The sequence below is a fragment of the Coccinella septempunctata genome, chromosome 2 (assembly GCF_907165205.1).
Source record: "Coccinella septempunctata chromosome 2, icCocSept1.1, whole genome shotgun sequence".
Classification (NCBI taxonomy): Eukaryota; Metazoa; Arthropoda; class Insecta; order Coleoptera; family Coccinellidae; genus Coccinella; species Coccinella septempunctata.
The window spans coordinates 24298226-24322100 of NC_058190.1; the positions used below are offsets into that span (position 1 = coordinate 24298226).

General features: G+C 34.9%; 1 protein-coding gene across 1 annotated transcript; it reads left to right on the forward strand.

Annotated features, from left to right (window-relative positions):
* The first annotated feature begins 391 nt into the window (after positions 1-391).
* Positions 392-4687, forward strand: LOC123307977. The gene is made up of 3 exons (XM_044890492.1): positions 392-626; positions 3974-4145; positions 4201-4687. Exons 1-3 carry the CDS (start codon positions 471-473, stop codon positions 4539-4541), a joined length of 669 nt encoding a protein of 222 aa, XP_044746427.1. The 5' UTR covers positions 392-470; the 3' UTR covers positions 4542-4687.
* Positions 4688-23875: the final 19188 nt, after the last annotated feature.

The following is a 23875-nucleotide window of genomic DNA, read 5'->3' on the forward strand; positions in this document are numbered from 1 at the left end:
GAGATATTTTCCAAAATGAATTGTTATTAATGAATTTTTTTATTGAAGCTTTATCAACCTATATCGCAAATGGCAAAATGTCTGCTCCAGCTGCAGGCATAGCACATTTTCTGGAGCAGTTTGACCATTTGTTTGATATTTTGAATTCGTCAACTACAAAAACTACAAACCGATATAGACAACCATACACAGGATCTGAAGACCAGGAAGACTTTTTATTGAGAATGTTGGATGCTCTGAAGAAAATCAAAGTCTTTTCTACAACTAATGATGGTAAGAAAGATGTAACCGGAACATTTAAATGTATAAGTTGCTTTCGGATCACCAAATTAATATTGTGGCAAAATCTCAAAAATGAGGGACTTCAAGATATGAGGACTAGACTTTTAAATCAGGACTGTATTGAGAATTTTTTTGGTAAGATAAGACAACAGGGAGGTAATTCATTGAATCCAACACCATCACAATTCATGCATGCTTTCAAAAAATTGTCTTGTATGGATTTGTTGGATTGTGTGGATACCTTCAACTGTGCTGCTGATGTAGACAAGCTTTTAATGGCCACCGTAGACTTACCCTCAATATTAGAACCTAATATTAGACAGCCAGAAAGGACCCCTTTCAAGGTATAGTGTTGGTGGAATGGTTTTTTTGGGCTATGGAGTGTTCTTATATTTTGTTGAATTACGTTTATTTTCAGCTTTAATTTTTTTTCACAACAATAATTTGAGTTCGATCAAAGAATAAGGGGTACTCAATCTATCCTGCAATGAAATTGCATTTATTCATGTCGATATATACCCCTAATTCGATTGAATTTTTGTTTTTGTTGATTTATTTTGAGCATGTTGAAAACGTGCCTGGTGAGTAATTTGTCCGATAGGGATTCAGATGGTAACGAGGGGTGAACCGGTCATGAAAATGTTGTACACCACAATTCAGACAATTCACGCAATTCCTATAATAGCATATAAAACAATTCAGACAATTCAACAATTCACACAATTCAAGAAAATTCATGGCAATTCACGGACAATTCAATACAATTCATGGCAATTCAATACAATTCATGACAATTCAATACAATTCATGACAATTCAATACAATTCATAGTTATGTATTTTTTTTTTTGAATATATATTTTGGGAATTTTCTTCACATCACACTATGAGAGGTCTGAAACCACTCAATAATATGTCTTATAGATATAGCCAGATAGTAGTTAAGGCTAACTAAGGCTAGCTTACAGAAATTGCTTCTATCCATGGATATCCTATACTTCATTGTTCGATGTACTATTAACCTCCCCTTATCAACATAGTTATATAGGCTGATTCAAACAACTTTGAAATTCAACTGAATAAAATGTTGTGAAAACGACCTAATATAGGATAAGAGCATTCCCTTCCATAACGACAATTTTGAAAATTGAGGTATAAAATTGTATGATCCGAAAAAATACTTTCAGGTAAATTTTTTAAAATTCCCTCAGCAAATGGCTCTAGAGTTATTCTGTGCATAAAATCTTTTTGCTCAAAATGGGCAACCCTAATATTGAATACAACAGAGCGTACCCGTTCGTAACGACAATTTTTGTAGGTTCTTCCAAATTGAGTTATAAAATTTTATGAAGCGAAGAAATACTTCTAGGTGGAATCTTTTGAATCAGTACCTTCTATCAAACGCAAATTGATCGAGTAGTTGAAAAAAATGGTTACTGTGCAAGCTATTAATTTTAAATCATACATCAACATGTCGAGTTATTTTATGGAATTTTATGAAAGTATGTGAAGTACTACAAAATAATAACACAACTTACCAGGTTTCAGAAACATGGTGCGTTCAAATCAAGATTGTGTTCTCATGAAAGTTGTTCGTTCAATTTATATGGAATAACAAAGAGCTTACAGAATAACCATCAAGAGATTCGACACACGTGCTGAAATATCTATGTCTACTTTTTGAGTGCTGAAAACAATTATTAATATTATTAATTCATCTTCACTGATTAATCAACTGAAAATATATCCCTCTCCGAATTGCCCAATTCGGTGATCCTTAGTGTGTACCTACATATCTAGGAATTCATTCAACGCGGACCTTAATTATTACATTACTAAAGCTCTATTGATTACAAGTGGTATAAGCGAAATATATGATTTATATATTATTTGAAACATTAGACAAATGTTTCAAATAATTTTTATTTTAGACTTGGAGAAACATCTCCAAGCGAGTCTCCAAGTCTTAGATGAACCTCCGAATGATCTTTGTCAGGTTGAGAGGGAAGAAGCTGTGAATATATAATTGACATTATTGCAATCGATATACCGATATAGACCGACATTTCGAATTAACATCTTCTCAGAAATTATAAAAGTGTTAAAAATGAGGTTGAGATAACCAAAATTATATGATATGCATTGAAGAAAGAACGCCCGTTCTTAACAATGATTTTGATGGGTTATTCCCAACAGAGTAATAAAACGGTTTCAACCAAAGGAATCGTTTCAGGTACCTGCTATTGAACGCAAAGAGATGGGACCAATATTCACCAATATTGTTGGTGAATAGTCCCTGTACAGGTTAACAATGTATTTTGATGACTCTTCATGATGTAAAATGTTATATCGAACCAATTTACTCTATTCTCAAGAATGCACATGTCTCGAGAAAATTTTTAACTTTGAATCCCTTCAGGCCCCCCGTACGGGCTGACAATGAGCTTTGATGATTTTCATTAGTATAAATCAAGGTATGAATAATATCCGATTGCACCATATCTCATTTTTTTTCCAAGAGAAACTCAAATCCTAAAACGAGCATTAATATGTTTTTCAGAACTGTAAGAATTGTATACTGAAAAATACAGTTATCCTTAGAGCGCGGCGTTGACAGATTGTAACTGTGGATGAAAGAAACCTGGCTTCACACCCGTAGGAAATTATTGTGTATCAATAAGAAATAATGAAAAAATTAGATGTTGTATAATTCTTACCTGCTCAATCTTATATCACTTTAATTCAAATCACAGAATACAGAAATTAAACTCGGAGTTTGCACTATTGCGCCGGCATGCGACTATATACATGTCTACATGAATATGACTATATACATGTCCATATACATGTGCAAACCTCCCTTTCTGCTTCCTAATAGTTGGACAGGTTGGACACCTGTGAATTGCAAGACAGCGAATCGCCCAACAATTAGAAAATGCATTGCAATTCATAACAATTCCAGACAATTCATGAGAATTTTCGAACAATTCACGGAAATTAATAGTTCAGAACAATTCTTTATAATTTACGACGATGGGCAAGTTTCCTAAAACTCCAAAATCGAATTCAAATTATTTATGGAAACCCATTTCCATTAGTTATCCAACACGTGAGAGATTCGCTTCAAAATTCAGATATACACCCTTCGAAACTTAATAAACATTCGATTGTGTAAAAGCGTGTAACGTAGAATGCCCTTACTACAGTCTAGTAATTTTTGTCAATTCGACACCAGTGAAACCGATCAAGAAAATATAGAATTCCATATCCACCGAAATATCCACATATTACAAAAAAAATTTCTGAATTCTATACCTTAGAACATATCCATGTTCTATAAGAGAGCTCTTCTGAAATCACAATTTCCGACCGAATGCAAAGTGTTAAAATTTAAAAAAAATAAATTTCCATATGTGTATTTGAGTTATAAAAATTCTTAGATTTTGAAATTTAGAAAAATAGCCCATTCTCCACAATTCACGACAATTCTCAACAATTCCCGACAATTCACACAATTCTTGGCAATTCACAACAATTCTTGACAATTCACCACAATTCCTGGCAATTCATGACAATTCTCAACAATTCTTGGCAATTCAATTCAATTCATGACAATTCCTGCAATTTGTACACCACAATTCACGACCGGTTCACCCCTCGGATGGTAATAAGTCTTCTCAATTATTTTTTAGATAACTAACGCAGATTTCAGAAGAAATGATTTGCCCACAAAAAACGTGGAACAATATATCAGCGGATATCTTCTCAGAAAATGTTTGAAGAAACATAGATGCACCGAATGCCAAAATTATGCGACTCAAATGGAAGATATTAAGTTGGATAATATTTTCTGCCATTTCAAGGGTATATTCCACATTCTATAAATATATAAATTTGTTTTAAGCATGTGTATTTGCAGCTAGTGCAAGTAAATATGGTGAAACGACAGGAAATTTCGGGAAATTGTTGGCTCCAGCCGAATCTTTCGTGCAGTTTGTTTCATCCATGGAGGAGATATTGATGGCCAATGTAAAATTAGTGGCAACTAGGACGCCTCGTCAACTTCTTTTTGAAAAATTGAGAGCTATTCCTTTCCATCACCCTTGCTCACAATTTCCTTATGAATATTTGATTCATTTATACATTAGAATGAGAATATTTTACATTGTTAAATATGCTAATCAAAATTTCAAACCCGATGAGTGCTTCAAAAGAAAAACTAATAAAATGAGAAAATTACTGATATTGCAACACCAATAGTGATTTCAATAGTCAAAATTTCAATAGATCTGTCCCAAAACTCTCAATTTTTCAAAAATCAAGATGGATATTTTGTTCAGGGATTTGCATCCCATTGTGAGTGATATTTTTAATGAACAGAATTTTGTTCCACTCAATTTCAACTTTTCCTAAGCAGTAAGTAATGTGATCAGCAAGGACAACATTGGAAAAAAAAATCCTCATGGTGCAAATGGACTTCGGTCGAAGATGCTTTATATCTGGAGTGAAATGCATATTACTTTTCTTTATAATGTAATTACATCATAATAAATAAATAAATAAATAAATGAACAATGATTCCATTTAGAATTCCTTTCTGAAACCTAATATATAAACTTATTACCAAAGTTATTTGTGAGCAAATGGATTTTTATTTATTTATTTTTATTTATTTATTTATTTATTTATTTATTTCTACACATACACCCAAGAAGGTAATTACATATGCAGAACAAGCACAAAAACTCTATTAACTACTTAACCTAAGAGAACAATCTTCTCACATTTCCCAAACTAGTATTGAACAAATCCAAGTCAAATTTTTCAATCAACTCATTGCATATAAGCATCATTTTATTAATGGGAGATGAACTACTTGGCGTTACATGAAAAGTTTCCCTATTTCTAAGCCTCAGATATAAATTAGGTACTTTAAATTTGACAAGATCAACAAAATTACAGTCTTGAAATGTTAAATTATTTAAAATTTTGAAAATGAAAAGAACTGCGTTGAACTTGCGTCTGTTTATCAATGTGCACATATTGAAGTCTTCCAACATTGAAATATATGACTTCATGAAAGGATACTCATTGTATTTTTTCAGGTATAAGTATCGAAGGAATCTTTTTTGAACTTTTTCAATCATGTCAACATGACTTATGGTTAATGGCATCCATACCACTGAAGCATAATCAAGGTGTGGTCTCACAAGAGTTTTATATAGTAGAACAGTAGTATTACAATCAAAATCTTTGCTATTTCTAAGAACTAAACCTAGTATCTTGTAAGCTTTGTTGGTGATGAATTCAAAATGGGTGTTAAATTTCAGATTGTTTTGAAAGATTATACCCAAATCCTTAATTTCTGACTTGCGTTCAATGATTTCCGAATTAATTTCATAACTGAAATATATCGGGTTGGATTTTCGAGTGTAGGTGACAACATGACACTTCTTTATGTTGAGAGACATTTTATTAATCTTGAACCATTGTTCCACCCTATTCAAGTCCTCCTGCAATAGAGAGCAATCAAGTAGGCTCAAGATTCTCCTAGACAACTTGAAATCATCCGCGAACAACAATGCCAATGAGAATCGCAAACAGGCAGGAAGGTCATTAACAAATATCAGAAACAGCAATGGCCCCAGTATGCTACCCTGCGGAACACCAGAACTCTGTATTATATTTTGTGAAAACTCATCCCCAACTTTCACAACTTGTATTCTTTGATGCAAATAGGATCCAATAAAAGCACACGCATCCCTCGAAAAGTCATTCATAGCAAGTTTATTGACCAGAAGTCTGTGATTGACTCTATCAAAAGCTTTTTCACAGTCGGTATATACCGTGTCAAGTTGGAAACCTTTTTCTATTGCTTCCACTGCAAGCTCGGTAAAAGAGCAAAGATTACTTATGGTTGATTTCCCTTGAACAAAACCATGTTGGGACTTATTGAATTCAATATTGGAGTTTTTAATTATATCATTATATATTATTATTTCAAATAGTTTGGATAGGGCATTCAAAATGCTAATTGGTCGATAGTTTTCAATTATATTTGTTTGTCCTTTTTTATGGACGGGAGTTATTATAGATGGCTTGAGAAGGTCAGGAAAAGTATTCTCTGAAAGTGATGAATTAAATATGTGAAGCAGTGGATCTATTAGAAAGTCAATACAGCCTTTGTAGATGTAGGACGGAATATTATCGGAACCATTAGATTTTTTTGGTTTCAGCCTTTTCGTAGCGTTCCTAAGATCATCCTCTGAAATGACGGAAAATTTGAAACGTCCCCATGTCGAATTAATCTCACACGAATCAACTTCACTGGTGTATATGGATTCAAAGAAGGTAGCAAAAGCACATGAAATTTCTTTTGCGTTATTGAGCAATTCTTGGTTGAATTGCATCGATGTTGGAATTTTATTTTGAGATTTCTTTTCACCAATAAACGACCAAAATGATGAAGGATTACTATTGATATTATTTTCAAGTTGTTTTTTATATCTTACATACTCAAGTTTTGTTTGATGCTTCACTTCCTTTCTGAGAGAAGAAAACATAGCACCATCTTCATCTCTCAGATTCTTATGTAATTTATTTTTATTAATTATTTTTTGTTTCAATTCCGGGGAGAACCATATGGGAAATTTATGCCTTCTCACAGACGTCGAATTATTATATTTAGGAATAGACTGATCCAGTATAGTGTAAAGTTTGTCATAAAACAGGTCTAAACTTTCATTAACACTCCCACAACTAATTACGTCTGACCAGTTACATTGAGAAATCAGATTGTAGAGTAACATATAGTCACCTCTAGAGTAGTTATAATCATGTTTTTTAACGAATCCATTTTCTAGTTGTTTATCTTGTTGAAACTGAAAGGAGAGCTCAAGTGCCGGATGATATCCGTCCTCGCAAAGAAGAGGAACTTGTGATTTCCGCACTAATAGATTCATATCGGAAAATATCAAATCCAGCATTCTACCCATAAAGTTTGGAAATACATTGAGTTGCTTCAAATCAAATAAATTCATGAAACCATTGACTAACGTACTTTTTAAACAGTTTTCAGAGAAAATAGGGATGTTAAAATCTCCTAGTATCAGTAGATTCTTATCATCTAATAAAACATTATCGAAAATGTTAAAGTAGCTTTCGTACAAAGTATGATCTGATTTTGGCGGAAAATACGCAACAGAGACATAGCACTCACAATTTCCCATCAGTAGTCTCAACAGCACACAATCCAAAACACACTCAGTTTCAATCACTTCAAAACCTATATCACATTTGACTGCAAAAAGAACACCTCCTCCCCTGGTTTGGCCAGTGTTTCTGTCACTCTTTACTACCACATAACGATCATCAAAAATTTCCTCATTAAGTATTCCATCGTTCAACCAAGTTTCTGTCAGGGCGATAATATCAAAATCAGATGATAATACACTGGTGTATAGATCTTCCGTCTTGGACCTCAAACCTCGGACATTCTGGTAATATACTGTTAGTTGTTTGTGTTGTTGAGTTGATAGCCTGCCAGTTGAGTTTCGCTCTTCGGTGCAGGCTTCCTCCGTAAAAAATGAGAAACGATCGCACCTTTCGGCCACAAATCTTTATTCCAAGCCTTTTTTAGCTGCTCCTGACAAATTGTGACTTTCATGAAAGCATAGTGGGAAGGATGTTTGGAGGGATGTGTCTCACAAACAACATTTCCGAGTTTATTCTCCAGCAACTTCACCATGTCTTCCACCTTGGTAGATGGATTCAGTCTAGTAACGTGAAGGGATGTTAATTTTGGGACAGTCTGAACGATTTTATCATCACTTCGTCCTACAAGAATTTTTCTCTTCTTTTTATTCTGAACAACCCTGAAGCCCTCGGAATCGGATTCAACTCTTTCAGGCTTAGATATGGACAAGGCCTCGATGGAATTATTTTTTGCCTCTTCGTTAAATTTAGAGTTATTGATCCTTACCCTTGACTGACACTCCATTTTTGATGTGTTCTTGGTAAGATCAATCGAATCAATTTTCAACAATTCGTCACGGGCCGTTTCTGATGAATGAAATTGCTTCTTAGCCTCAATTCCTTTGTTTATTTGTTTTTCTCCGTTTTCAACAACATCGGTATTTTGAATTGTTCCGGTATCAATCAGCTGTGCAGCCGATATAGCGTCAACGTTAACATACCGTCCCCGCTGATAACTTTTTGTAGAATTCAACTTTTTATTAAGGTCATCAATCGTTGAATCCCGTTCCATCAGTTTCGATTCCAACGTAGAAATTTTAAATTTCAACAATGAAATATTCTCCACTAAAATGGAATTATTATCCTCCAAACCAGCAATGATCCTACATAGCAAATCGCATTGTGTCGACTCACTCGTCACAACCACTGACTTAGATTCCTTTGATGAATTGACCGATTGAATAAGTGTAGGTGTTGTATTTCCACTTGATTTTATGTCAACTAATACCATCTCAAGTTCACAACACTCTTTATTTTTTGCACAACCTGGATGGTTTGCTTTGGAACAAATTGAACACTTTAATGCACTTTTTGCAATTGACCTCTTACAATTTTCACATTTTAAATACTCCAATCGCGGAGCCGCTAGTGATTCATCCTTCTTATTCGCCGACATGTTGTCGAATGAGCCGACATGTTGTCGAATAAGAACAAAAAAGCAAATTTCAGCCATGTTTTCTTATGAAGGTGAAGCACAAATACAATTTTTCAGAATGTTCAAAGAAATATTCGGAAAAATCATCCAAAAATGCTGGAAACAGCCCAATTAATCGCCATCAATAATAATAATAAATATCAAGTAATCCATCTACAAATATACCCCGTAATTTCTCTACCATAGCATTTATTTTATATAACGAGTTCCAGCCACATCAATTCAGTACAAACGATTTCAGAGTCTGAACGATTTATTTCTCATTTTCCATTTAGAAAATTATTCATAAAAATAGAATTTCTTTGGCAATTGACATTAGAAATTGACTGCCGACAAAAAGAATTTCGTAACCATGGTAACTTCGGTTCGAAATTGATCTTCGACCTGATTGGTCCACAGCTATCACAAGTCTCTATAGACGGCTGTGATTGGTCACCCAGGTCATTAAGAGCTCAGATGGTCGAATGGGTGAGATTCGGTGCTTCTGTATTCAAGGTTAAATTTCTGTGGACGAGGTCTTGCCTTGTAAATTGACAGAGTGAAACCTGTTGTTACTCTTTGACAAAACCGTTCTTTTGTTTTGTCGCTCAGTATGTTTGTTTTCTGGTCTCAATAAGATCAATATTGAAATTCAATACAAGGAATAGATTTCGAATTTCGCGCCCCTCAATTATTAAACAGAAAACTATTATTGAACAGTTTTTCTGTATTGATAATACGTTTTTAGAGCCATCTCATTGTCAAATGTGTTTTCACTGGCCAAAATGTAGTCGGTTTTCAGTACTAGCCATATGAGGACGATCCTTATCTTCCTACTCTATAATCTTTGCTCTGGATCATCCGAAAGAGAATATTGGATTTTGCTCTGATCGTGATAAAGGAACGGTATCGATGTAACATATTGAAAAGATTCGATTCTAGAACTCGACTAAGGAATGGAAAATAAACATTTGTTGTTGTCCAAAGACTGGAGTGGAATAGTTGCTTAGTGTCGACAATTAAAATTGAAATAGTTGAATCTGACATCATTGTCACGACAATTTTCCGTGAGGTAGGAGCTTTATAAATTTATTTATTTTACGTCACTGCCTTAGTGCAGCGCTAGACAGAGAAGCATCGAATGTTTATATCACAACAAATACATTCATAGCACGTCGATGTCCATTCTATGTATTTATGTTCTAATATACAAACAGTGTAAGATAGATGATTTAAATTCGAATAGTAATTTGTTTTAGTTTCTCAAATTCAAAAAAAGAATGTTATCAGATGAGGCATTTGAGTTTGCTGTTACTCCACCAGAAATTCGAGAAGCAGCAAAAATAGCGGAAAAAAATCTTCTACCAACCAAAAGCCGCCCGAGATATGACAAGGCATATGATATGTTCGAAGAATGGTGTAAGGAAAACAAAGTTTAGGAGCCTAGCTCTGAATCGGCGTTAGTGGCTTATTAGAGAGTTGAAGTGCGCACAGAACGTTAGCCTGAACGTAAACGTTAACGTGAGAAATAACGTCAGATATAACGTTTACGTGTTGTGATGAAATTTGAGTTGAAGTGCTGCCATCATGAAACGTCAGACGTTAAACATAACCTATCAATTTGATTTTGCTTTCGTTTCGCGTGAACTCTCTTTTATCTAATATTGAGCTCCGACAGCTGGGATAACATTTGGAATATTGATGTTCTAATGATTTATATGCCTAATAAAGAGAATTTTCAGCTTGGAAGTATTTTATTATCAATGAAAAGCTCAAGTGTTAGAGACATCAGAATTGCAGTGTAGTTTCAGCCATTTCCTTATGTACTGAATGTAATCTGATAACACAGTAATTTAACTTAATCCTTTTGATAACTTTCAAATCACTGCTGATTTCCTATAATTTTCGTTCATTATGAGAAAATACACAGGAAATGTAAACAATGACAGTTTGAGGTTATCGAGAATTGCATTTAACAATCAAAATTCGGCCATTCGCAAGTCATCGGTGCTACTCGTTTAACGTTCGGTTAACGTACGTCGATGTTTAAGGTATACGTGGGAGACCGCTAGTTTACGTAGGCCGTAAAGCTGACGCTAACGTTAACGTTAAAAACGGACGAATGAGCATGCGTAGATGTCAATTATAACGTTAACGTTTACGTTCATGGCTGCACTTCAACTCTCTATTATAGCTAATGCGCGAAGACCTTATAGTACGAGATCCCGCTGCAGAATCACTACGTTCATTACGTACAGAGTCAAACACACATTTTTACATACGTTTATGGATAGGAGAGTACACTGATAACTCCGCAGCCTGTCAAAAGTGGCCGCAAGTAATTTTAATTAAATTACTGTTGATCAATATTCGAAGAGAAATTTAGTTCACTCCGTATTGAAATGAAATATCATCCACATCATAGCAATGCATGTTAAGAATACTAAAATCCATGGCTGCTGTTGCACACTTGGCCGCAACTACCTCGCAGCTAGGTGTAAGCAGGTAACATTTCGATGTATTTCTACGTTCATAACGTACACGGATGTTTTTGATATCAAATTAAAGCTAATTTTTTTTTCGAATATGATGATATATGGCTGCCTGTGAGAAAATGACCGCAAGTAAGGTCTGCCATCTGTTGAAAACGCGAGATATCCGAAATACGGTAAGAGAGAGTTCGACTCATTCTACACCATCGGGTTTTTACCGTCGGGTTTTTACCCGATGTTTCGAGTTACACTGATATAATGGGATCTGTCACACGTGTTCCGGTTTAGTTTCGATCAGGAAAACAACCGGATTGCACTTTCGGCGGTGCTTATCGCAGCGAGATTCCCACCATAGGGATAAAACCCGATGAATAATTTTTCATCCGGTTGTTTTCCGCTAAAAACTCGACGAAAAAACCCGTGGTGTGAAAGGAGTCTGGGGTTCTCAAGTGTGCATCTGCATTATTCTTATAACCACGTGTTGGACCTCGTTGTACACAACTCTGTTGATATTATTTATGTAATAACCCTTCGTTGGGCGCTATAAGAATATTGAGAGTTCGGGCGCAATGCATCTAATAGATTCTAATGAGAACGTCATATTTTAATAGGTCCAAATAAATTAATATTGACACAGAGGAAGAATTTTTTAAAACGATTCTCACAAAAGTTTATTCCAAAGGCATAACCAGAAATAAATAAAATTCTCTGTCATATCCTAGAAGTTGGAAGAAGGACTAATATGCTTTGAAGTCTATGTTTCACACGCACACGATTAGAAATCAGAATTTTTTTTCCACTAGGTCGTCTTGCCTTTTCCTAAAAAGCTGTCAGCATTTTCATCATACCCAAACCTATCAAAACTATATCGGAGATTTCTTGAAACTTTAACCTGGAATCAAATAATTTATCGGCAACAGCCGCAGTGCATCTGATAGATTAATTTTTACCTGAGCGTCACTTGTAAACACTATGAAGGCACAAACTCGAGTGTCGTGTCGATAGATCACGGACATAGAGGATACCTACCTTAGGCAGGCCGGCGGACGTAAACTGACAGCTAAATATTATATTCTCTGTAATCTGCAAAAATCAAATAGATGCATTGCGTTGTTATTGATCAGTGAGTTTGCATATTAGTAAAATGAAGAATTGTTTTTTGTGTAGTAAACCTAATAATGTATTTGGCTTCAATAATTCCTCTTTCAAGAAGTGTTATTCAGTGTTAATGTTTCGCCGCAAAAAAAATATAATTATTTTAATATAATCTTAACCGTTCAATCTACTGAGGATTGTGGATATCATAGGGAATGTGTGAAAAAAATAACTGTGTTAAAAGCAAAAGATAACGAAGAATTTCATGATTTTTGTAAAACTCTCACCGTAAGTAAATTTTTTTCTCCAACTCAAAAATATATAAGGTTATATAAAAAAGGTCTCCTGAATATTTTCTAGTGAATTCTGAGTTATTATATTGTTCAGGAAGGTAGAATCAATCATGTAGGCAGACGTTTTGAAAGGGACAATGAGATCATTCGGCTGACATGAAGATGGGCGATTCTTTTTTCTTTTTTTCTGTCTTGTTTGGAGGAATGTCATATTTAAATTAAAAATATATTGAATTTGTTGCTGATCATAGTTTGAGCAAATAATGAACATTCTGATATTTCAAGTATAAATTAATATTTATGAAAGTATACGTAACACAGGTCAAAAAGTGAATTTCGGAATTAACTTTAAATAATAAAAAAAAAGTAAAAATGCACATTCAGGATATTTAACCTTCTGCATGTTCATTTTTATCATTTTCGGCAAATGTGAAGAATAAACATTTGTTTGTGATGCAATATTTGTTATATTTTCCAAGGCTGCCTTCACATCTCGATGAACAAAGTACTCCTTCAATAAGTAGTGATGTAAGTCATAAAGCAGAAATATATGTGAATCTTGAATTATTCAAAAAACCTTGTTTCAATCGGATTTTTTTTTAGGAAGAACAAAGTGCTAGAATTGGCGATCAACGAACTGAAGTGTTGAATGACGAAGAGCAAAGTACGGGTGTTTTGAACGATCAACCAACTACCTCATCTGCTCCGGAGGTTAATCATTTCCAGTGTACTTCGATGACACAGGACATTATTTCAACCACAATAACGAATAGAAAATCAGTCTGTCTTTTTTGCGGACATGTGGAAAAAAAAGTTGGTAAACGTCGTGCTTATGTTACATTTCCACAATCCGAAGCAACCGTTCGGAAAATAAAAACTATAGCTGAAAAAATAAATGACAATGAAATCCTTCAAAGACTAGTGAACTACAAACCGATTGCTTATCACTCTATTTGCTTCTCAGCTAATCAAATGGCACTGAAGCGACAAGCTGATGAACGTCCACAGCAGACAGATTGGCATAAAAATAGACAGTTGCATCAGAATATAGAAAATAGAAATTATAGCTAAAAAACGTGTTATGTACCTCACAGATTTATTAAGTCGATATAAATACTTGCTCAGAGAAATTGGTCAAGATCAAGTATGCGATGAAGATTTCCAAGATTATCGAGCTGATAATTTGGAGGGAAAAATTTTCAGTGCTTTTGGCGATCGAGTAACGATTGAGTTATCGATAAGTACACCGACAAAAAAAATCGTCTATCTTCGTGAGATGGACACCGCGCGATTAGCTGGTGAAATCGTAATGTAGGAATCAACCATAGAAATCATAATATATATACTTACTCTAGAATGCTAATCTAGTAGTAAGAAATGCGGCGAAAAATTGACAGTTGTCGTTAAAGCGAATGCGCGACATTAGTTTATTTCAACTCGAACGTTGCCTAGACTTTCCTACCTCAGTCGAATTGTTTATTTGGTATAAACGAGAAATAAACATATTTCATTCGGTAAAAGAACTTATTACAGCGAGGAATCGGAGGAAAATGTAATATACTGATTTGAAATATCACTTGATGCAAGTGATTGATTTTGAGGAAACACGAAAAACAATTCTTGATATTTAATGACATTTGTACTTAGTGAATAAACAATTTTTTGTTATGAAATAAATCTCTTTATATTTTTTTTTCGTAGTATCCATTAGGTAATTATAATTTTGGATTAAATGTAAAGTCGTTTCTACTATTGTTTGAAGCCCTTGCTAAAAACCCTATTTATCGACGCAAAGAACACAACTGATTCTCCGAACTCGCACAAGCTTTCGGAGCTTCTGAGGGGTACTTCGGTACCCTGGAGAATCAGGATAATATGAATATGAATATATATAAATATGAATATGCGCAATGGCTTTAAATATTCACACGGCTAGCATACACATTCCTAATCTAACGAGTGGCGCCATCTCTTTCACTTTATTTCGGATATCTCGCGTTTTCAACAGATGGCAGACCTAACTTGCGGCTATTTTTTCACAGGCAGCTATATTTCATCATATTCGAAAAAAAATTAGCTTTAATTTGATATCAAAAATATCCGTGTACGTTATGAACGTAGAAATACATCGAAATGTTACCTGCTCACACCTGGCTGCGAGGTAGTTGCGGCCAAGTGTGCAACGGCAGCCATGGATTTTAGTATTCTCTACATGCATTGCTATGATGTGGATGATATTTTATTTCAATACGGAGTGAACGAAATTTCTCCCCGAATATTGATTAACATTAATTTAATTAAAATTACTTGCGGCCACTTTTGACAGGCTGCGGTGTACTCTCCTATCCATAAACATATGTAAAAATGTGTGCTTGACTCTATACGTAATGAACATAGTGATTCTGCAGCGGGATCTCAGACTAATAGAACTCATAATATATACAGGGTGTGGCGTAATGAATGGATAATATTAAGCCTGGGGGTAGAGGACTCTATGCCGGTTCAGAAAAATATATTTTACGTTCAGTAAAAGTGCCTTGGTTTTCGAGATATTGGAGATTTTCGAAAATTCAAGAGAATTACACCCTACGCCACTCGTTTTGCAGGCAAGACTCCAAATGAAGGAATTTTTTCAAACTGTTTTTTGGATAGTATTCCTGGATAGATGATCTATCGAATGTAATTCATTATTTTTGAGGGGCATGAATAGTTCTTTATGAAGAAAAGAATTAACCCAAATTTTCCGTTTTGCTAATTTTTTTTCATGAGTTCAACCTAGCGCGGTGTAAAAAATAATATGGTTACCTGAGAGCCAATGCAAGAAAAAACATGCCACTTTCATTGAGATTCCGAAATGGTATAACTCTCTGTATTCTCAGCATTTAATACAAAATAAATTCCTATTGCAATCAGTTGAGGCCTAGTTTAATGTAAACAGTGTTTCTAAAATTTTTATTAGCTAAAATGAGAAATGCAAGCAGAATGAAGCAATCGTCTACTGAAGCTCATGGTGGCCTCTTAGAGAATCTTTTGTGATATTTAATTCAATGAAACGACACTCATTCTAAAATTGTTGATATCTATGCAATAAAGCTATGATTCATTAGAAAGTGTAGACTATAGAGCATGTATCAGACAGAACTCATGGTGGCCAATTTAAGCATCATTTGTGATTTGTGAAACTTTATTCAATGAAACGATATTTTACAATTGTTATTTTTTCTCGTTTTCTTTTATTATTGAACCCCAACGTTGTGAAATCAATATTATCAAGTTAATTTCAAGTTATGCATTAAATTTCAGCATTTTTGTAACAAGGGTCTTGACTCAATGTAATAAAAATTACCTAATTTTCAGCTTTTTTTCTTAGTTACAAAAGTGCTAAAATTCACTTCATTACTTGAGATTCGCTTAACAACTATTAACTCTATAACTATAGGGCTTAATAATGAAGGAATACGAGGGAAAAAACCCAATTTTAAAATATTGTTTAATTGAATCGAGTTTTACAAAATGTGTTGAAAGTGTGCATCAGGAGCTGTACTAGATTCTCTACAACTTCTTATGAATAATTGCTTTATTCTGCTTGCAAGTCTCATTTCAGTTGCTAAAAATTAAAGAAAAAGGCTTACGTCAAACTCTGCCTTGACTCATTGTAATAGAAATTTATTTTGTATTTAATGCTGAAAATAGAGTGAGTTATACCATTTCAGAATCTCAGTGAAACAGGCATGTTTTCTCTTGCTTTGGCACTCAGGTAACCATATTATTTTTTACACCACGCTGGGTTGAACTTAGGAAAATAAAATAAGCAAAACGGAAAATTTGAGTTAATTCTTTTATTTATGAAAAACTATTCATGCGCCTCAAAAATAATAATTTACATTCGATAGCGCATCTATGCAGGAATACTATCCAAAAAAGAGTTTGAAAAAATTCCTTCATTTGGAGTCTTGCATGCAAAAGGAGGGGGGAAGGGTGTGATTTTCTTGAATTTTCGAAAATCTCGAATATCTCGAAAACCAAGGCACTTTTACTAAACGTGAAATATATTTTTCTGAACCGCCATAGAGTCCTCTACCTGCAGGCTCCATATTATCCATTCATTACGCCACACCCTGTATATACTTACTCTAGAATGCTAATCCAGTAGTAAAAAATGCGGCGAAAAATTGATAGTTGTCGTTAAAGCGAATGCGCGACATTAGTTTATTTCAACTCGAACGTTGCCTAGACTTTCCTGCCTTATGTTAGTCGAATGGTTTATTTGGTATAAATGAGAAATAAATATATTTATTTCGGTAAAAGAACTTATTTTTCGATTCAAACAGGACTTCTTGTCGGTATTGAACACATGCATGGATGACTAATTGTGTTTATATATGCTTTGTCAGAAAATCAGTACAATTATTTTTCAGGTTTCAATGAAAATATATAGGGATCTCGAAGGTAACGTGTTATAAGTCCAAATCTAAATTTGTCGATAGAGGTATAATTGAGTATTCATCGATTGTTTGACCAAACCGTGAATTGGCTGAAGATTGGAGTTCAATAGCGAATTCCATGGTAACAACTGGTGCTTACTTAATATTTGGAACTCACAACAAAAATTCCAGAAGATCTGAACTTAATATCACCAATGCAATTCGATATTATCGCAGATTCGATTAGATGAACAGGTACCTAAACATTGAGTGCATATTATAAACTCCGTGCAACAATTTTGAAATATCCTGATCTAGTGCAATACTACTATATACCATCAATGGAATTCGCTATCAGTGGAACTCGATAATTCCTTCAAGTTTTGAATTTTTTGTTTGCATTTATTATTTTTAATATGATAGACAAGTACACAAGTACATTTCAGAAAATGTGACTTAAAACTTCTTACCTCCGAGCAGATCGTGCAACAGTGGAAAATCAAATGACTGAAAGAAAACGCGTTGTTTTCCGACATACCTTCGTTACATGAATTGTCCCCTCTTCATAAGATTCGATTGACAGAATATTCAGAAACAACGTTCTACTAGAAAATTAACTAATGATGCGCATTCGTTTTAACGACCACTGTCAATTTTTCGCCGCATTTCTTACTACTGGATTAGCATTCTAGAGTAATAATATATGATATGATTTCTATGGCGAAGGCAAAGAAGGAAAAAATGGACATATGTAAACACGCACAGTTATTGGCATTTTTAAGAAGTCAAAATAAAGGATGTTGTCTGAGGAAAATATTGAAACATTTTTAAGGAACAAGCGCACATGGAATTTCTTGTTCAAAAGATATTTTATGCCAAAATGTTGATCCTTTTTATATTAACCCATTAGCGCCTACGGATACCATATGTTATAGCAAACTATGTACATAATATAATATGAATTTGTTATTTTTACATTTGCTGGTTGCACTGGTCACTGGTGTCTCGGGCGTCTGCCGATCGGATGAATTATACAATATGAAAACAACAGACGTTCATTTTTTAGAAAAAAAGGTTATGATTGAAATACAGAATGGCTGTGACTAGAGTCCCGACTCGGGATCTGTGTCCAGTCCCGACTGACGAAATCAAATGACACAATTGAGGACCCTGGTATCAAAGTCGGCAATCTCCACTTTTGGTCGAAATTGAGTTGAATACATAATATTTCTCAATAGCGCTACATCTGAAAATATGGTTTGCGTGTGTCAAGAAAGGCTATACCCCATTAAAAAACCACTTTGAAACTTCGTCTGGGAATCAAACCCGGCAATCTCCAAGACCCGCTTAGAATCAAAGCCGGCAATGTCCGTTCTGGCCAATCAGCACAGGTGTGTCGTGACATTTGTAATTCATCTGAATTTCGAGCGTCAATTCAGTTCGTTTTTGCAAACCTTCAAACGTGTACTAAGAAAAGGAAAAACCCTTCACATGATTGAACCAGTCATCATGAAAAGTGGTCTGAAACAAGTCAATATGTTGAAGCTTAAAGATGTTACAAACTTCTTGCAAAACACTTTGGGGCTACCTGGAGATCAATTGAAGAACTAAATTTGTATGCAAAACTTTTCAAACTTTTTCACATTTTTTTTTGCTCTATGGGCATGGAAAATTTTTTTCGAGGTAGACCAATGCATAGGTCGCATAGCCTCTTTATTCAGCTTCAATTTGCTTTTTACGGGCTTCAGATACGACCATTTGTCTTTGAGATATCAAATTTTGAATGCAAAAGGATCCTTTTTCACTCAACTGCCAATATCTCTGGAACTACTCTCTCCCAGCGAGCTGCAAGGCGGCGTCTTTTTCTGCAGAAAATTTCCTACAAAAATCTGCTATGATTAAATAAAAAAAAATTTTTTTTCACCTGTTACGTTAACGTGAAAAAAGAGCAAAAAATGCCATTTTTCCTTTTTTTCGTTAATCGCCTATATCTTCGTCAATATTGGGGGGAAAACTTAGGTTAGAAGAGAATTTCACAGTCTAATGTATCCCAAAGGCCCCCCTAAATCAGTAGATTGATCGGTTCAGCGGTTTTCCTGGACCGATTGATTGAAATTTTGAAAAAATTAAGGGAACAAGGTGTTTGTTCCTTAAACTTGACCTAATTTTTTTTAAAATCAATAATTTCATTTTTTTTCACTTTTTACTCAGTTTTGTGTTTTTTAAAGATTAATTATCGAAAAAAAAATCCAAAAAAAATTTTTCTAAAATTTCGAAAATTTCCAAAAAAAAATTTGTTGAAAATTTGAAAAAATCGAAAAAAATCAAGAAGCCATTTCTGACTCACCTCCACTGAAGCTATGGACACATTTAAACCTTTTTTTCCTCAAAAAAAAAATTATTGAATAAATTTTGAGTTGATACCCCTAAGCTGCCCACGGTACTCGTTGTGCCAAATTCTGAGCGATAGAATTAGAAAGCGAAGAATAAAATTTTTTTCAAAACTAACCTTTTTTTGTAGTTTTCAAAAAAGAAATTACTGACAGCAGCTGTAAAAATTCAATTTGGGTCATAATGCCCCCCAGGCGACATTTATCTGCCCCAGAAGTCGCTCAGCTAGTGACTCTTGTTCAGGAGGGGTACAGATATCGGCAAGTTGGTGAACGACTTGTTGTAAGTGCTTCGGTTGTGTCTCGTGCGTACAACCGATTCCTGGAAACAGATGATTATGACCGACGTGCTGGACAAGGCCGCCAACGAGTAACGACTCGTCGAGACGACCGGGCTATCATTCGGCAGGCTATCCAAGACCCTTCTGCTCCAACAAATGTCATCGCTCGAAACTTTCCTAACCGTCAACAACAACGACAACGACGACAGCCGCGTAACATTTCTCGATCGACGGTAACAAATCGTCTTCGCGAATCTGGACTCCGTGCTAGAACTGCTGCCCGTGGACCGATGTTGACCGCTGCACATCGCAGAGCTCGTCTGCAGTACGCTCGCGAACATGTAAACTGGCCAATGAGAAATTGGAATAACGTTTTTTTCTCTGACGAGTCTCGGTTTTGCCTGTATTGTAACGACCGAAGACCTCGAGTTTGGCGTCGTACAGGTCAACGTTATGAACAACGGTTTATTCGTTCCATAGCTGCTTACGGTGGAGGATCGGTGATGGTTTGGGCTGCAGTTTCGAGAGATTCTCGAACTCCTTTAGTGATTGTTCGAGACACTCTTAATGCTAGGCGTTATATCGACCAAATGTTGCGCCCTCACACACACACACACACACACACACACACACCACGGGGTCCCATTTCTTCTAAAAATTACTCACACAACACTGATATACACACTCTTTAGAAAATGAGTTTGGAGTCATAAAATACTGTGGAGCTGACGAACCATGGGGTCTCATTTTTCTGGAGAATCATAAACACACGTGAGTAAGCACAAAAGAAGCGTAAATCCGACCGTGCAACCTCTACGTGGTATGCTTTGGGTAACGCTAATGCCGGCGGTAAATCAATCATCACTCAAAATTTTTCTAAGAAACCTCGATTTCCAAAAAAACGAGAAAAAAGTTTTTTTAATTCGAGTAAATTTTTATCGCAGTTACTCTCTAATGCTTTCACAAGGGATGAGAAGCATGTCATGAACTCTTTTGAAGTCGTTAAAATGAGTTATATGGTACACATATACCGGAAGAGTACATATTGGTCTCTTTAGACGCCAAGTCACTTTTCACTAATATATCGTTTGAATTAAGTGTAGCTCTTATAAGACAACGTTGGTCAATGAGCCGACCTCATACAAAGCTTGAACTTGACGAATTTGCTGAATTGTTCTCGCTTATTGAAGTTGAGAGTTATGGACAGATCTCATTCTTCATACGCTAACGATTTGACACGGGGGTCATCTTGAATTCAATTGGTAGGTACACTAAATCGACATCTTCTAACAGGGTCCGAATTTTAATTCTCAGCATACTTTTTATCGAAAGCTGAATATTATTGATAATTTAAAACGTAGAGCACATTGCTTATCCCATCCGAGGTTAATTTTTCGCTCTAATATGAAGACTAATGATAACAGCAAAATTTTTCATGAAATACCTTACATCAAGAATGTTTCTGAACAAATCCAGAAAGTACTGAAAACAGATCGAATTGATATTGTGCAAAAACCTGAAAATACTGCGCGGCAACGTTTTTATTCGGTACTGAAACTAGGACCCCGAAGGATTTCTTGACAGATGTAATATACCGGATTCCATGTTCGAACTGAACAAAGACTTACATAGGATAGACAGGACGTTACTTGAAAACACGGCTATCGGAACATAAAAGAGATATGATGAATAGCATAAACCCATTGAAATCTAAAGAAAACTGCACGGCTTTGGCAGAACATAGTAGAGATTTTTTACATATTTTTAACTTTGATGAAACGGAGGTCATTGGCAAGCAAACATATTTGAAAAAAAGATTGTTACATGAAATGATTGAAATCAGGAATGACTCGAATGTTGTTAATAGAAGAACTGACATCGATACCTTCTGCATATTAATATCTCATATCCATGAAGAAGAAATTATAAACATATTGTCACCCTTGCCACGTATTCAGTTCATGTCTGGGTTCTTCATTCACTTCCGCTGTCTTGCCGAGTAGTAAATGTGTTTATGCTAATTAGGTTCATTGTTGTATTGATGTAGCGTCTTGTTTGACAAAGGAAATCATACAGTATTGTGAGTATTTTATGCTTTATTATTATTTTACTTTCCATACACGTCATATTTTGTTGACCTACCTATTTTGGTTGATTTTTGAACTTCAACGTCCGTTGTTCATGTTTGTTTTTTAAATTGTAATCCTTTTGTTAATTAATTGTTATTATACCTACAACTTTCATGTTTTAATTGAGACATAACACAAAGTTCTCTGCTATCTCTTTTAGTGTCCTCAGGATGATTATAAAAATAAATGAAACGTCGGCCTATACGTAATTGGTTTTCTTTATAATTAGACCTCAAAACCTGTAATTTCTCTTCGATTATTAAACAATGTATCGGGCACAACACTGTGTGTCAGTTTCGAAAAGAATTTTCAGCTTTTCTGAAACTCCCAATATTCAAAATTTTACCGGTCACTGTTTGAGAAGAACAGCGGCTACTTTGCTCGCAGACAATGGTGGCGACCTCATGCGAATTGGACGGTAAGGGGGCTGGAAATCTAGCACAGAAGCTGAAGGATACAAGGATAGTTCTGCCGCTACTCAAGTTAATACTGCAAAATTGATTTCAAAGCCAAGTTCAAACTCTACTTTTACTTCAAATAATCATGAAATAAACCATTCAAAAAAAGAATTTCAGCAAGGTTTGAACATACCTATCATTGGCTGCCTACATTAATGCTAATGTAGTAATCAATTTAAGTAAGTAAAATATAAGTTAGTTTATTGTTTGTTATGTAAATATGCAATGCCTTTAAAATTTGATTAAAAAATGAAAGTAAATTTATTGTCATTTTTGTCTATCCAGTGTGAACGTATTAGAATGCGTATGTTGGTCACTTTACCATTTTGAAATATCAATATTCAACGAAATCACAAAATAATTTCTTTTTTCTACAAGCGTGCGCGTTCAACCCTTTTCCCGCACGCATTTCATGTTGCAAAGGAGCATTTTCCCAAACGGTGCGGGAAAAACGCCTGCTAATCCTTTCCCGCACGCATTTGCGTGCGGAAAAGGAGCGCCAACGATGAGATAACCATGATAACGACATACAGAATCACGTCTGTCATTGCATAAGCATTAATCAAATCAAACTTGAAATATTCAAATATGATCTACAATGGATAAATCCGATGATGACCTGCCCTCAGAAATATTAGCATTATCGAATGAAGCCAGTTTAAATTTGCTACCATCGAAGTCTAAGCAAAAATATGAGAAGCAATATTCTCATTTCATTGATTGGTGTGACACTAAAAACGTGAAACCGAGAAAGGAGGAAGTGTTTTCGGCATATTTTCTGGAAATGTCTAAAATTTGGAAACCGAACACATTATGGTCACGATATTCAATAATAAAGAGTGTTTGTAAAATAAAACAGGATTTGGATATTTCAAAATTTCATAAATTAACGGCCTTCATTATTTAAGAGACAGAATATTGGCTTTCGCCCGAAGAAGGCCAAAATTTTCACAGAAGATGAAAATTTATGAGTGAGGCCCCCGATGAAATTTACCTGATGGTAAAATTAGTAACGATTTTCGGATTGGCTGGTGCCTGCAGGCGAGAAGAATTGACGAAAATCACCATCGACGACATACAAGATAGAGAAAACCTGATCATAGTCAATATCAAGGACTCCAAAAATCATTCCTCTCGATCTTTTGTTATTTCTCAAGAAACAAATAATGGCTATTTTCTAAATATATATAGAAACTATACAAAATTACGTCCGAAGGAAACGCCACATCGCCGACTATTCCTAAAGTACAATCAAGGAAAATGTACAATTTAACCTGTGGGAATAAATACCATAGGAAAAATACCGTCCGAAATTGCAGCTTATTTACAGCTACAAAATCCAGAATAATAGTAAGTTTACACAT

Coding starts and splice junctions, on each gene's coding strand:
- LOC123307977 (XM_044890492.1), top strand. CDS start 471: ATGCATGCTTTCAAAAAATTGTCTTGTATGGATTTGTTGGATTGTGTG. Junction 627..3,973: donor CAGAAAGGACCCCTTTCAAG/GTATAGTGTTGG, acceptor ATTATTTTTTAG/ATAACTAACGCAGATTTCAG. Junction 4,146..4,200: donor TATTTTCTGCCATTTCAAGG/GTATATTCCACA, acceptor GTGTATTTGCAG/CTAGTGCAAGTAAATATGGT.